Here is a 15,674-nt window from a genome sequence, read left to right as displayed (position 1 = left end):
TATTATCTTTCCTTTTCAGATAGAGCAGCTGTCATAGGGATGATTTGAAAATCTTCAGCGGCAGTGCAATATGGAGTAGGGAGGGGAAGCTAGGATTAGAGCTGATGCCTCCCTTCCCAGGTCTGAAGTCTTGGAGGGGAGTAGGTAGCTTTTTGTCCCATGAAGCATTGTCATGTATTACCATCCATGTGGTTTTTAGGGCCCTCAAGTCTTCTATAGAAAGTTTTGATAGGGATTAGAAAGACTGGTGTATCAGTCAGTTCAGTAAGGAAAACAAATTCACACCTGTTATTTTCCCATGGAGAGTTTAATACCTGGTTGATTAAGTAAGCATTGAGGGGCTGAAAAGGCAAATGAGGAACACAGGCTGTTGAGGGGGCAACAGAGTGACTAGTAGCTTCTGCCACTGGGAAGGGAGCACAGGAAAGAGCTTGGGAATGAATGGTGACAGGTCCAAGGCCTGCTGTCTGCAACCTCTCGAGAGGTGCTGGTTAGTGGGTGAGACCTGAGGGCTGAGGGTGGTGGTCCTGATGAGGCTAGATTTAAGTGTACAAAGACACATAGAAACTGGAATGGATAGCCCTTAAAAGCAAACACAGTGCTTTTCCTTCCAGCTTTCACTCTCCCTCAAGTCTCCCTTATTGGTGGAGCATGACAGGGCATCAGCTGGTGAGGAGAAATGTGCTTCATGCCCCAGCCCTGACTTCGCTGGCTGTGGATAGAAGGCCGGATTTGGTGTTTAGACGCAAGAGGTTGCAATCATTTCATGGCTAGAAATGTTTTGTGTTCTAGGTCTCGATTTCCTAGGATACTTGGTATACTTCCTTGGGTATTTTACCAGAAGGTTCAGTAAGAGGGTGGATATTTGTAAAGAGTACTGTACAGGCCATAGCAAGAAAAGCAGCTAAAAATCTGGATGCCACAAATGCCAGAATTTGCTATGATGCATGTTTCCTAGAAACTGCAGTGTTCTGAAGTCAACAATTTAGAATGCCTCTCCACTTCTGTTTAGATCACATTTAGCTTCTAGGGGACTATGTGAATCTTGAAGGAAAAATATGCAGGTTTGTTTTGTTTGGCAGTATGGAAATGGGCCCTGTTCAGGGTACCATGAGTCACTTGTAAGTGCTTTTGAGCTCATGGTATTACCACTGACAGTGTTCTGGCAAAGACACATGCAAAGATAAGGAAGAGCAAACCAGAGGGCTGGTATCTGCCAGCAGCTTACTGCAGTCATGGACCCCAGTGAAATCTATGTGGATTCAGTGTTGCACCCATATTATGACATATATGTACTTCTTTTAATATAAAATTACTTCCTCCAGTTCTTTGAGTAGAATGGATCCTTTGTGTGTTCCATGGACTTGGATCCCCCACCCCCATGGGTTATGGTGTGCTCATTTAGAAAAGGCCAGGCAGGTATTGTTGCAGAGCCCCCTCCTCCATTACCTATGCCTGGGGGTCAGGAGACTTAGAGGTCTGAGGTGAGAGTAGAGAAGCTAGCATGTTGCAGTCACAGGAAAGGACAGCTATGCTGTGGGCACCATAACTGAGAAAGACAGCAGGCTCACTTGTGGCTAGTGGACACTGTAGGTCTGCCACCATCCAAAGGATTATCTCTGCTGATGTAACCTGTTTTCTGATTAGGTCCTAGGTCCGAGTTCCACTGTGAATAGCATCACTGCCTCTTACCACCAGAAGCAGCCTCCTGTCCCCGTTGTTGGTTAGTGACTCTTCTCTCTACAGTGTCTCCATGCTGCACAGGGCTGGGTGGTGGTGAATAGGTCAGCAGTGTACGGGATCCCTCTCAATCCTGAGGACACATTTTAAATGACTCTAATACTTACAGTGGTGGTGGGTTGGAGGGAAGGATAGAACATGACTTCCGTTTGTTTGTGTTTTTGGAGACGGGTTTCACTATGTATTTCTGGCTGTCCTGGAACTCACTCTGCAGATGAGGCTGGCCTTGAACACAGAGATCCACCTGCCTCCTGAGTGCAGGGATTAAAGATGTGCACCACCACTCCAAGCATTTGACATTTTTTTTTTATTTATTTGTAAATTAACTCTTGAGAAGTCTGTGTCCAGTCTAGAGTATGCATTACCTTCTGTTTCTGTCTCCCCTTCTCATAATGCCTATGTTTCAATCTGAATTAAAACCAACTCCAACTTTGCTTTAAAAAAAAAAAAGTGCAGTGACAGTTGTATGCCCATGTATCCTTGCACATATGCACATCACAATTGCAGCATGAGCCCTAAAAGTCCACACCTACACATGAGGGAGACTTTTTTCTGAGTTGCGATTTTGGCTCTTGCAATTTCCCACCTTCAGAACATTTTTAGGAGATGAATATTTGAATCACCTTGAAACTGATGTTAGAATTTGAAAACACATCTAATATTATCATTTCTTTACATCTCCTATTTAGTTCAATCTAAAACATTTTGTTGTGGGAGGTGGTGTTTGGTTACATGTCATATTCCTAAAAGTTTGAAACCATCAAGGCTTCCTCTTTAAATTCACTGGCTTGTATTCAGCACCTAACTATTTGCACTTCAGGTGGATGCTCTACCATATCAGCCTTCTTGGGCTCTGGAAAGCTGGTGGTTAAGTTCTAAACTACCCGCCTTTTAAAACTGCTGTTACTTCCTCTTCCTAGTGTGACAGGCAATGGTCTGGAATGTTTTATGTGTAATAGCATTTTGATGACATTTGGAGTAGGCCTTGCCTGTTCTCCAACACCTTGTGTTGTCTGTTTTGTCTCTCATCTGCCCAGCAACTGTGGTGCTTGTTTCCTTCTGCCTGGCATTTGGTAGGCCACCTCTGCCAACAGTTTCACATAAACACTTATCCTGTGAAGCAAAGACTTCATCTTAGACCTACAGCCATTTTGCTGTTCTGTTCTGTAGTCTAGTCCCTTCCCCCATTCTTGCTGTTGACCTGGTGATGACCTTCAGGGCCACTCCAATTACCCCTTGCCCTGGGTTTTCTAATGGCTTATCAGCATCAGAGAACACTTCTACTTTTCTCTGTAAAGTCTAACATGTGAGGGTTCCTCATCTGAGTTTGTAACGTCAGTGTCCTGTGGTTCCAAGGTTCAGTGGTATTTAGTTACATTTCTTGTCACTGACAGAATTTTACCCCCATCTTGTCAGTGAGAGCATGTTGGTGGGAGCAGTTTGCTGCTATGGTGGCAGGGTTGTGTGGTGGCTGCTTGTAACATGACACCATCCAGGAACTAGAGAGGTCAGGTTCAGACAGGCAGAAACATAGCTCATAAACCCCATTCAGTTCAGCTCCCGTGACTGCCAGCTATGCTCCTTGTCCAAAGGTCCTGCAGCCTCCCCAAGCACTGCCACCAGCTGGGGATCAGCTGTTTAGAGACATAGACTGACCTGACTCACAGAGATCCACCTGCCTCTACTTCCCAAGTGCTGCACAACCACCTGGCTCCTTATACAAACTTTTTTTCATGTCTTCCTATATATGAGTCCTAGTCAGATAAGAGACTTCTAAAGTCTAGAGGAATAAATGCCTCAGTTCTAAGTTACAATGACAGAATCCCCATCTGGAACCATTTCCTACTTTTTAAAATGTCAGAGTTTTGCTGACCATCCTGTTCATAGAATTCTATTATACTTTGTCATTCACTTGACCTGTTAAATACTGTTATGGTTTATTTTAGTCTTAATATTGAGAAAATGTTCACATATAGTAAAATGTAGATCTTTGATGTACAGTTTGACAATTTTTTAAAAAATACTGTAGGACTGAAGAGATGGTTTGGTGATTAAGAGCACTTGTTCTTGCAGAAGACCAGGGTTGGTTCAATTGTTGTGGCTTACAACCATTCAAAACAGTTCCTTGGGATTCTGTGCCCTCTCTGGCCTCCAAGAGCACTGTGTGCATATGGTGTGTGTGTGTGAGAGAGAGAGAGGGAGGGAGAGAGATTAACAAACAAGGAATCTACCCCTCCCTATTCAAATACTGATTCCTCTTGTGCTCTGAGTCACCTAATGAAGATGCCTGATTGCCTGATGCCCTCCCTCTTCTCTGGGCAGAGCCTCCAGGCTGTGCTGGCTTTGGCTTTGACCCTATAACAGGCCCATTATCACTTTCCTTTCATTCTTGCTTTCAGATGCTGGGATTTGTATACCACCGAAGATTGATCAGAGAAGCCTGTGGAAGCTGAACCTGCTGGAGTGACTGACCTGTTAGGAAGGGACCACTGAGAAGACCATTTGCCCACTCACTCATCATGCTTCTAGCTCCTCAAAGGCCTAGCTGCTGAGAACTGGGATATGTATGGGATGGTCTGACTTTGCACTGCCTACAGCTGCCGTGTGCTCCCTACCTTAGCTAGCACTAGGCAATCTGGGATTTATGCTGGGTGTACATCTTGAGTACTTTCAGACTTGTTTTAGCCAGCTATTACAGTTTTTTGTTTTTGTTTTAATTGCTATTTTTAGCTGGACATGGTGGAGCATGCCTATAATCCCAGCAGCTCAGGAAGCTGAGGCAGAAAGGATTGATGCAAGTTCAAAACCAGTGTGGGCTACAGCAAGACCTTATCTCAGAGCAACCCAACATCCTGTTCTTGTATTTAGTGGTATTTGAGAACATAGTTACTAGAATGAAAAAAAAATCATCGTGAACTTGATTCTCATTCCTAGATCCAGGCCTAGTTTCTGTTGCATGGACAATTCTCATCATTGATTAGATAGAGCGTCAGTTCCTGTTTTTTAATAGAGAATGATGCTTCATTCTACCTCAAAAAAAAAAAAAAAGAAGACAAGTGGAATCACATTTCCAAGTTGTTTTGCTTTGCTAACATAGTGTATTGTATGAAGTCAGACTCTTAGTGCTGCCAGCCTTTAGTCATATGTGAGTGTATAGCTGGCATCTTTTCGCCCACCTCAAAGCCAAATAAAAAGTTAAATGTGTTTGGGGACTGGGGAGTTGACTCAGTCATTAAGAGCAATTATTGTTATTGCAGAGGACCTGGGTTTGATTCCTAGCACCCACATGGCAGCTCAAAACTCTATTTACTCTAGTTCCAGGGGATCTTCTTCTGACCTCAGCGGGCACGTGGCAAGCACAGCACACACACACACACACACACACACACACACACACACATGCATGCAAAACAGTCATACACACGTCTTTAAAATTTTGTTTTTATTAAAATGTGTCATTCAGCCAGGTTACGTGCTACCAGCTTCAATTGGACTAAGCCTCCCTTTGGTGCTTTGAATGAAAATGGCCCCCATAGGCTCTTAGGGAGAGGCACGATTAGGAGGCATGGCCTCGTTGGAGGAAGTGTGTCACTGGGTACAGGCTTTGAGGTTTTAGATGCTTAAGTCAGGCCCAGCGTCTCTCTGCTAATCTGAATGTAGTGTTTTCAGCTGCCTCTATAGTACCACGTCTGCCTGCATGCTTCCTGCCAGGATCATGTTTCCCACCATGATGACAATGAACCTCACCTCAGAACTGTTAAGTCAGTCCCAGTTAGACGCTTTCCTTTGTGAGAGTAGCTGTGGTCCTAGTGTCTCTTCACAGCAGTAGAGCCCTGAGACACTCCTCTTGCTGCACTGTTACCGGTTTCGGGGACGGTTTTATTGTTGGGGTATTCTGCTAGAATGTCATCAATGGTAGAGTGGGATGGATTGGAATTTGTTGACACGTGTCCTGCACTTCAGTAAGGGGTAGATAGCAGTTGTGGTATGGTAGCAGGGTTGGAGCTTACTCTTTATTCTCCAGACACTGCCTGCGTTACCAAATTGTTTTTGTCAGTATCCAGGCAGACTTGCTTACTTTCTGTATGGTGTTTAACTGACCTGTTTCATTCTGTTTTCAAAGATTTTTAGAAGAGTAAGAGCCTAGAAATAGGTTAATTTATTTTAATGAGGCTCTTTAAAACTTCTGACAGCTTCATACATGCACATAATGAATTTTAATCTCATCCCCTCTCTCCTGCTGAAATCCGTTTTCTTCCCAAGAAGCCCCTCTCTTATTTTCACATCTTTTTAAGTTTATTCAGGCTTGCTTGTGTGAGCAGATATGGAACGCTAGTTACTGGAACATAGGGAATTTTTTTGTGGGTATATCACCTAGGAAAATAATATTCCTCCCCAACAAGCCAAGCCTTGAGTACAGTTAAAAATCTCTCCTGTGCAAGCTGGGTAGTAATGGCCTTTAATCCCAGCACTCAGGAGGCAGAGGCAGGTGTATTTCTGTGAGTTCAAGGCCAGCCTGGTCTATAAAGCAAGTTCTGCGATAGCCAGGACTGTTTCACAAAGAAACCCTGTCTCTCACCTTCCCTGCTCCCCACCCTAATCCCCACCCCCACTACTCCCCCCAAAAGAGAAATTTCTCCTATGCTTTTCATACCAGATCCGGGCTTTCATTACTGTATGTAAACTAACAGAATGCTGCTTTTGCCCCCCTCCCCCAGTATATAGATCTACCCAAAATCATAATTTAAGAACTTACCCAAGTATTTGCTATATAATTCAACTTTTCTATATATTTACTCACCCCATTAGATCCAGTTTCAAAAGGCTTTGAGTAGTTTGTAATGACTCTTTCGCAGGGTCTTATTTGTGTGACATTTATGGAACTGGAATGCTCTCGTTTTGGATAATAATGAAGAATCCATGCTAACAGACTGCAAGTGGAGATAAATGTGTCTGCTGACAATGATGTCCATTTTCACAGATGCTCAGTTTCTTTAATGTTATAGCAGCCGAGTGTGGTAGTGCGTGCTTAATCCCACACTCAGGTCAGGGCACTGGAATCTTTTGAGTTCAAAGCCAGCCTGATCTTCATAATGAGATCCAGGACAGACAAAGTTACTTAGAGAGTAACTGTCTTAAGCAAACAAACAAAAGTCCAATATTACAGCAACAGGAATTAATTTGTACCAATTGTAGTCACTTTTATCTGTGCAGGATTAAATTTTGCTCATTTTGAAATTAAGTAGGCTTAGCAGGCCTTCTTTCTGTATTGAAGGCTGAGACAAGGAGGGACTTTTGTAGGGTGTGCGACAAGGGAAATGAACTAATTTTGGGAAAAAACTGTTGAGCTTTAGGAAATACATAGTTTCCCCTAGATTTAGTCTCTATCTCAGAGAAAATTCATACCACAATAAATTTTTAAAAAAACCTTGACATCTCTGGCTTGTGTTGAGTAAGGTTTGTTCTCTGGCCTGTGTTGAATCATGTAACTTTGTTCAGTGCTGCAGACATCAACAGTTAACTTGCAGAGAGCCATCTTCCTCAGTCAGTAGACTTCACATTCACACATCTTAAAATCTGAAGGTACTGAGGAATTTCCACTCTTATTTAGTGGTGCTGGGCATTGATCCCCTCAGGGCCCTGTACATGCAAACCAAGTGAGCTGCACTCCTGGCCCCAGCGCTTTCGTTAAGTCTTTGCGAGTGTAACTTGTATAACTTGGCACTCCTATGCATTTCAAGTAACTTTTGTCTGTTTCTATACACACACACACACACTTTTGAAAAACTTGTCACCATTATACCTGAAGAGCGTGTGAAACTCACTGCACAGTCAAGCTGGTTTTGAACTTTTTGCAGGCCTCCAATCTCTCTGCCTCTGAATTCTGGGACTACCATGCACTTACTTACCCAGTCAAAGGGTATTTAGGGAAACAGAAAGCAAAAATCTAGAAGTTCTTAGTAATTTAAGGTGACTGCAAGTTGGAAAGCAAAGTCAGATTTTTTTTTTTTTTCCGTCTTTGTTACTGTTCTATTGCAATAAAAAGAGTCCATGTCCAAGCCAGCTCTGATAGAAGGAAGCATTTAGTTGAGGGCTTGCTTACATTAGGGGATCATTATGCTGGGGAGCCTAGCTATAGGCAGGCCGGCATGGCGCTGCGAAAGCAGCTGAGAGCCTTACGTCACTGGGCCTGACATAGGCTTTTGAAACCTCAAAGCTCACTCTGTGACACACCTTCCACAAGGCCACGTTCCTAATTCTCAAACAGTTCCACTCCCTGCTGACGAAGCATTCAACATAGTAGCCTGTGGGGGCCGTTCTCATTGAAACCACTACTCCTGTTTTGTTAGTCCATACTGCATAAGCCCATGGGAGTCTTCAGATGTTGCACTGGGGATAAGGATGGAAATCTCCAGATAGCTAACTAAATGTTCAGAGTGGAGCAATGGTTTTCCACCTTCCTAATGCTGTGACCCTTAATACAGTTTGTGTTGTGGTGACCCCCCCCCACCCATCATAATATTTGGTTGGTTGTTTTGAATTTTACTACTATTTTGAATTGTAAATAACTAATATGTCACCCTCAAAGGGGTCACAGCCTGCAGGCTAAAACCATTGTTCAAGATGCTGTACGCAGGCAGCTAAGCCTCCCTTGCTGCGGTTTGGCAACACTGAATGGTACATCTGAGTCCTGAGCCCTCTGTGTTCTCTGTGCATATGCCCTTTCCTGTGCCCTGTGCCTCCTTTACTCTTTTGACTTAACTTCAGCAGGCATCTTGGATAAAGATGAGGGTTTGGGCTCTGAATCCACATACTTTAGTGTCTTTGGACAAAGGAACTTCACGTCCCCGAGTGAAATTTTGAGTGACATTCTTTGCCTAGTATGACATTTAGGTGGGGTATTTTCAATTTCCCTGGTTCTACTCACTAGATAGTTGTCATAAGAGACATCATGCAACTCTTATTAAATACATTTAATTGAGGGGGGCTGGCTTACAGTTAGTTCAGAGGTTTAGTCCATCATCATCATCATGGGAGGGAGCATGGCGGCATGCAGGGAGACATGGTCCTGGAGCTGAGACTGCTACATTTAGACTCAGGCAACAGGAAGTTGACTGACACTGGACGGTATCCTGAGCATAGGAAACTTCAAGGTCTGCCCCCACACACTTCCTTCAACAACCCACTCCAACAAAGCCACACCACCTAATAGTACCACTTTGGGAACCATTTTTTTCAGACCACCACAATAGTAGTACATATGTCCATCCCTGTTGTAACAAACTTGGTGAGTTACCCCCAGTTAGATGGCAGCAGAAATAGTAAACTGTTACATGTTTCTATGTATGAAGCCTGTCTTTTCTACTGGGACAGGTGGGTCCAGTGAGAGAATTAAAAGTGCTTTGAGAAAGAATGCAGTTGTATCAGCTTTCCATTGACATTTTTGTGTTTAGCCATGAAGACTCCCTTCAGAAAACGGCTCCCATCCCTTCCTCAAGACCCTTCACCCTCTTGGGTCTCATTGACTTGGGCTCATCAACCCCTGTGGGTCCAAAGATAACTTTTTATGATTGAAAAAAAAAAGCCCTTTAATGACTTTTGGAACACTTATTCTAAGGATTTATAGGTTTTACCAATGCTGAGTAATCAACCTGGACTTGTCCCTTAGTGAGTACTCATGGATTGTTGTCAGAATAGTCTAGGAAGAAACTGAGGTGTGCTGGGTTCCAAGGCCTGAATGGTACTTTCATCATGGCATCTATCAGTTCTGTCTGGAGACATGTTACACTCATAATATGTTAAGTGCTCAGTAGCTGTTCACCTTGGTGGCTTACTGTGAACCAGTTTTGAGACATAACTGGGGAGTAAAAGGAGGTGCAGTTAAAACAGTGTAATTACCTTCACCAGCGTTTTCAAGGCCTTCAGAGTTCACTGTCAGATGTGAAATACAGTGCTGCTTTGTGGGAGACTGTGGAGGATGGTGGATAGGAATCCACTTGTATCTTTTGACATTTACTCTTAACCTGTTTTTATCACATTTTCCCTTAAGCAAAGTTTTAACAACAAAGTAGTTCCTACAGTGGAATGCACACAAGGACCAAAGTAACGTTAGAGCAAGTTTCTTCCAACTGAGAAGTCAGTGTAGTGCATGCCTGATTCTCTCCCTCCCTCCCCCTTCACTCCCAGGCTTTTGTATCATTTAAGGTGATGACACATGTGTCCCTCCACTATGTCAGGAAATAGACACACTGCAGAGGGACGGGGACACGAGGAGTCTTTAATGCTACAGGAATGAACATGCCAGCTCAGCACCATGTGTAGGTCTTCCCTCATGCAGTAAAGCTGACACACTGTCACCACAGTGGCCGCGTTGCTGCATCAGTTCAGAAGCACCTTCTGTAGAGAAAGAAAGGCCCATGTTCCTCGTACTCAAAGCGGTGAACCCACAGTGGTTGGAACCCCTGGAGCGAGGCCAGGATAGAGCCACCAGTCCACACTGCAGTGTCTCTCTCAGGCAGAACGTTTACCTGTGGGGTGTCATTGGGACACATGCTGCTTAGTTCCTTCTGCAGACGGTTAGGGAAACCCCTGAGCATAGTGCTGCCCCCACAGAGCAGGATGTTCCCCATGAGGTCTCGTTTGAGTGCGATGTCACACTTGTTAAGGCAGGACACTGTCTGGGTGTGGAGGCCCAGCTGCATGGACTTGATGAGGGATGGCTTGAAGAACATCTCTGAGCAGAGGAACCTCTCCTGGCCCATACAGATCTCTTTTCCATCAGGCAGAGTGTAATGGATCTCATGTTCATTGGGAGGGATTTTCTTCTCTTCAATGGGGTCCAGGGCCACGAAGCAGCATTTTGTCTTGATGTCCTCCACAATACTGATCTGGTCCTCAGTGAAGTGTTTTCCAGAGGTGTTCATCAAGTTCATCAGGTAGGCCGTCAGGTCAGATCCTGCGTAGTCTAACCTCCCCGTGATGCTGGGCAAAGGGTAACCCTCATAGATGGGGACTACATAGGACACACCATGGCCAACCTCCACCACCAGGCCGGAGGTGCGTCCGTACGAGTACATGGACAGGCGGGACTGGTAAGCGATGTGCATTGCAGGCGTGTTGAAGGTCTCAAACAGCATCTCAGCATACTTCTCTCTGTTGGTGTGGGGGCTCAGCGGTGGATCTGAGACCAGGACTGCATGCTCCTCTGGGGCAATCTTCATCTCCTGTCGGAAGAGGTAGTCCCAGATGTCCTGTACTGTGTCCCAGTCCACAATGATACCATGACGCAGGGGATTAACCAGTTTAAGATGTATTTCCGGGTTAAGGAGCTCATGCCCCACGAAGGTCTCTTTGCGATTATCCCCAGTCTTGGCTGTCTCCATGTAGGGCTTGCCCACTGTTGTTGAGATCTTATGAGTGGGCTTTGGCAGGCCAGCAAAGCCACATTTACAGAAGCCAGTGCCAAGGTCTACAACCACTGCTTTGGTCACCTCTAACTTGGACCTCTCCTTGGACACAGTTGACTTAGCAGGGTCTTCTGTCTCCGTACTGTCCCGGCGGACCCATACTGCCCTCTTTGCTGGGCCATCCTTTAAGGAGGCAGTCTGGAGGATCTGTGTCTGCATGGAGGCTTGCTCTCCAGCCTTCTTGGCAGGCCCATCCCCTATGTCTACTGCCTGTGGAGCCCACACACTGTCCAGAGACATACTACTTCCAGAAAGCTCCTGATCCTGCTGGCTACAAGGCCTGAAAGGCCTAAATCAAAGGACAACTTGAGAATCTGCTTAACAGTGACATCACTGATTGTGACATAATCCAGTGATTAGAGACTGTCTAGATACTGAAGACCTTGTTTGGGGTACATTAGAGACACTATCTTTGACACCCCCCCATTTTGTAGTAACTCTTGATTTACTCATTCAGTTAATATTTGTGAGTGCTTCTGACATGTGAAGCAGCTGGGAATACCACAGTGAAGAAGGAGCAACCAGCTAAGGAGCTGGTCTACATTCTAGTTGGTGTGTGCTAGGGGCCCAGGGGGAGATATCAGAGGAGAGAGAGATGGGGTGGTCATGCTGACATGGCCCAGGCAAGGCTCCCTGAGCTTGACAGCAGTTTTGTAAAGAGCTGAAGGAGGTGACCAAGTGACCAAGTGTTAGGGATACAATAGGTGCAGAGGACTAAGTCACAGGGCTGGGGAGTTAGTGCAGGGGTCAGCTGGAAGCAGCCAGGTCCAGCCAGTGGCCTGTGGTAGTCTGTCTATAAGTTTACTGGAGCAGCCAATACTCATTGACTAATGGATTGCCCGTGACCATCAGAAACAGTTGGATCGGCAGCACAAAATTTGACCCAAAAGCTGAATGGAAATAAAATGTGACTGTCCCCTCATGGAAGGTCACTGACCTCAACTCAAAGGATCTACAAGACCAGTGTGACCAGGGGAACAGCCTGGAAATGTAAATGGGGTGGGTAGGAAAAGTAAGGCTGGTAGTAGAGGACAAACAAGTCCCATCTGGTCATGGGCCGTTGCAAGGACTTCTGCTCTAGGTGAGCAGGGCTAAAAAGCATCAGAGAAATTTGAACAAAATGACACCATCTTTATTTATTTATTTATTTATTTATTTAACCAGGATTTACCACTGCTGTGACTGGCATGCCCTTCTGCCTCATTTCCAGGATTAAGGGGATGAGTAGATAGGAACAATTAGTTTTGAACATAGGCTTGCACTCCTTCATTAGGGTGATAGTGTGCATTGTAATATGGCCTTACTAAGTCCTACCAGTGTGCACATTAAGGTTCAGGTAGACAGCTTTCCCAAGGATATCCAGTAGAAGACAGCCTTCCTCCCCAACATGTGCAGTGTACACACTGACACCTAACATGCATGTCAGGCTGCTTTGTCTGTTCAGCTGGAGTACTGATCCGTACCCATCACACTTAGTGCAGAGGTCTTTAGAACCTCTACTTGACATTGGGTGAACGTTGATTGAAATATTATCATTCTTGCTCTTGAATTCTGAACCTCTCTCTACACTAAGTATAGAACCCAGCATCTAATTTATGTATGTATGCCTCATCTTAGACCTTACCCTCAGCTCTGTGCTAGATGTGATTCACTCTGGTGATGTGGTCCTTCCTTCATGGAGGTGGTGGCAGATCCTCTTGGCCTTAGATGTGAGAAGAAATGAGTGAAGTGCCGCTAGCTTTATTAGCAAATGCACTGTCCTTGTAGAATGAAAGAGAGGGCCAGGGACAGGCTCTTGAGTTTTGTGACTAAAATGGAGGCAGCCTTCAGGGTCTACAGAAGACCTGATTAATTGGTGTTGGGTGAACGTCTATCACTCTAAAACCGTTTGCTCTTGAATTCTGAACCTCTCTGCAGCTCTGCAAGATTCTGCAAATTAACATAGAAAGTATTGGGTACTGTGTCTGGCTTTCTATATGGGCTCAAATTATTAGTGCCAAGGAGCAGAGGAGGAAAGGAATTAGTGTATCATCCCTGAATGGCCAGGCATGGACATGTGAGAGGGAGCAGAGAGCACCGAGACCCATTGGGGTGGGGTTCTAGAGCTGCTGGTCCTTGTCCTGTCCTGGAGCAAACCAGTTAGGAAGGTATGTAGAGGGGGGAAAGAGCAAGCTCCCCCTGCCTACATGGACCGTTCCTGGTGACATCACAACCCTAAGTGGTTGCCAAGGCACTACTGGAGGTGGGCTCTCATTTCTCCCCAGGAGCTCTAGGGTGTGGATGTAAGAAGGTGAGAAAGGGAGGTAGATGGCGACAAAGAACAGCCCTAGCCCTAAGCCCATGGGCACAGCCCAGGGAGATCCTGGAGAGGCAGGAACACTGCCAGCCCCTGAGGCTGGCATCCGGGACACAGGTTCCACTCAACTGAAAACGAAGCCAAAGAAAATACGCAAGATCAAGGCTCTGGTCATTGACCTGGGCTCCCAGTACTGCAAGTGCGGCTATGCAGGAGAGCAGAGGCCCACCTACTTCATATCCTCCACTGTGGGCAAGCGCAACGCCGAGTTGGCAGCTGATGCTGGAGACACCTTCAAGGAGACATACGTGGGCCATGAGCTGCTCAACATGGAGGCATCTCTGAAGCTGGTTAACCCACTGAAGCACGGGGTTGTCGTGGACTGGGATTGCATCCAGAACATCTGGGAGTACATCTTCCACACGGCCATGAAGATCCTCCCGGAAGAGCACGCGGTGCTGGTGTCCGACCCTCCACTCAGCCCCAGCAGCAACCGGGAAAAGTACGCGGAGCTCATGTTCGAGACCTTCAACATCCCAGCCATGCACGTGACCTCCCAGGCGCTACTGTCCATCTACTCTTATGGCAAGACCTCTGGCCTGGTGGTGGAGAGCGGGCACGGCGTGTCGCATGTGGTGCCCATCTCTGAGGGAGACCTGCTGCCCGGCTTGCCGTGCCGTGCGGACTATGCCGGCTGCGACCTCACCAATTACCTCATGCAGCTGCTCAATGAATCAGGTCACAAGTTCACGGATGACCACCTGCACATCATAGAACACATCAAGAAGAAGTGTTGCTACGCCGCGCTGCTGCCAGAGGAGGAGATGAGCCTGGGCCTTGAGGAGCTGCGCGTAGACTACGAGCTCCCAGATGGCAAGGTCATCACTATCGGCCAGGAGCGCTTCCGCTGCTCCGAGATGCTCTTCAAGCCCTCCCTGGTGGGCTACACCCAGCCAGGCCTCCCGGAGCTCACAGCTGACTGCCTGAGCCGCTGCCAGGGCACTGGCTTCAAGGAGGAGATGGCTGCTAACGTGCTGTTGTGTGGTGGCTGCACCATGTTGGATGGCTTCCCCGAGCGTTTCCAGAGAGAGCTGAGTCTCCTCTGCCCTGGGGACAACCCCACGGTGGCCGCTGCTTCAGAAAGGAAGACCTCGGTGTGGACCGGCGGCTCCATCCTGGCCTCATTGCAAGCCTTCCAGCAGCTTTGGGTCAGCAAGGAAGAGTTTGAGGAGCGGGGCTGTGCAGCCATTTACAGCAAGTGCTAAGGGGCGGGCCCCACAGGCAAGAGCTAGAGAGCAGAGGCCCCCGGGGGCCACTCTATACCTTTACAGAATTTCTCATAAAAGTTTAACCTATAACGGTCGTGTATGGTCTGAAGTTCTTGATCGAATCAGATAGTGGGTGGCGACAAGTTGAGTTTAGAGGTAACTGCCCTCCCCTTAACCTGAGTGTGTGTGACTCAGGGCAGTCTTCAGAAGTGAGACACCTCCTGGGAGGCGAGATAAATGCTGGGCTGATGCAACATTTCTTTCCAGAAAGGAAGGAACAGGCACACATTAGCAACTTCACACAAGTGCAAATACACATGAATATGCAAACACAAAATAAAAAATTATAAAATTGTATAAGTTATAGGACGGAAAAATATTAACATCGGAACTTTAAAGACTCACTGGATGGGCTCAGAACCTTGGTAGAAGACAACATCAGTGAACTTGAGGATAGATCAATGTAATTTCACTAATAGAAATGGAATATGGAGAAAATTGCTTTTCTAAATGGGGGGCAGGGTGGGGAGAAGGTTCATCAGGTCAAAGGTATGTGATGTCAAGCCTGATGACCCAAGTTCAATCCTCAGAAACTATACTGTGGAAGGAGAGAAACAACTCCTGCAAGTTGTCCTTGGACCTCACCTACCCCACCCACTTTGCCATTGCACATACACAAAACACACACCACAATAAATATGGGAATACACGTGAAAAAGAAAGTAACAAGCAGAGTCCTATAGGACAGTGCCAAGAATCTAACATTCCTATCAGAATTTCAATGAAAGAAAGAAAGGGTGTGACCAATTGTGTGGTCAAAGAAATAATGGCTGGAATCTCCCCAAGCCTGACAAAAGATACAAAAATTCAAGAATGAATCATGGCCTGGTGGAGCATTCCTGT

General features: G+C 46.0%; 3 protein-coding genes across 3 annotated transcripts in view; 2 read left to right on the top strand and 1 right to left on the bottom strand.

The window, feature by feature from the left end:
- Positions 1 to 4,415, top strand: part of Elp1 (elongator acetyltransferase complex subunit 1) — a 51,909-nt gene extending 47,494 nt beyond the window's left edge. The window contains exons 35-36 of the mRNA XM_051187829.1: positions 1,648 to 1,723; positions 4,140 to 4,415. Coding sequence (XP_051043786.1) covers positions 1,648 to 1,723; positions 4,140 to 4,207 — 144 coding nt within the window. The 3' untranslated portion in view covers positions 4,208 to 4,415. The remainder of the gene's footprint in view (positions 1 to 1,647; positions 1,724 to 4,139) is intronic.
- A 5,583-nt stretch (positions 4,416 to 9,998) lies between these two features.
- Actl7a (actin like 7A) lies at positions 9,999 to 11,523 on the bottom strand. The gene has a single exon (XM_051187827.1). It carries the CDS (start codon positions 11,445 to 11,447, stop codon positions 10,125 to 10,127), a length of 1,323 nt encoding a protein of 440 aa, XP_051043784.1. The 5' UTR covers positions 11,448 to 11,523; the 3' UTR covers positions 9,999 to 10,124.
- Positions 11,524 to 13,379: 1,856 nt separating this feature from the next.
- Actl7b (actin like 7B) lies at positions 13,380 to 14,861 on the top strand. The gene has a single exon (XM_051187828.1). The coding sequence runs from the start codon at positions 13,515 to 13,517 to the stop codon at positions 14,766 to 14,768; it is 1,254 nt and encodes a 417-aa protein (XP_051043785.1). The 5' UTR covers positions 13,380 to 13,514; the 3' UTR covers positions 14,769 to 14,861.
- Positions 14,862 to 15,674: the final 813 nt, after the last annotated feature.

The sequence above is a fragment of the Phodopus roborovskii genome, unplaced genomic scaffold (genome assembly GCF_943737965.1).
Source record: "Phodopus roborovskii unplaced genomic scaffold, PHOROB, whole genome shotgun sequence".
NCBI lineage: Eukaryota > Metazoa > Chordata > Mammalia > Rodentia > Cricetidae > Phodopus > Phodopus roborovskii.
This window is presented reverse-complemented; position numbering and strand designations above follow the sequence as displayed.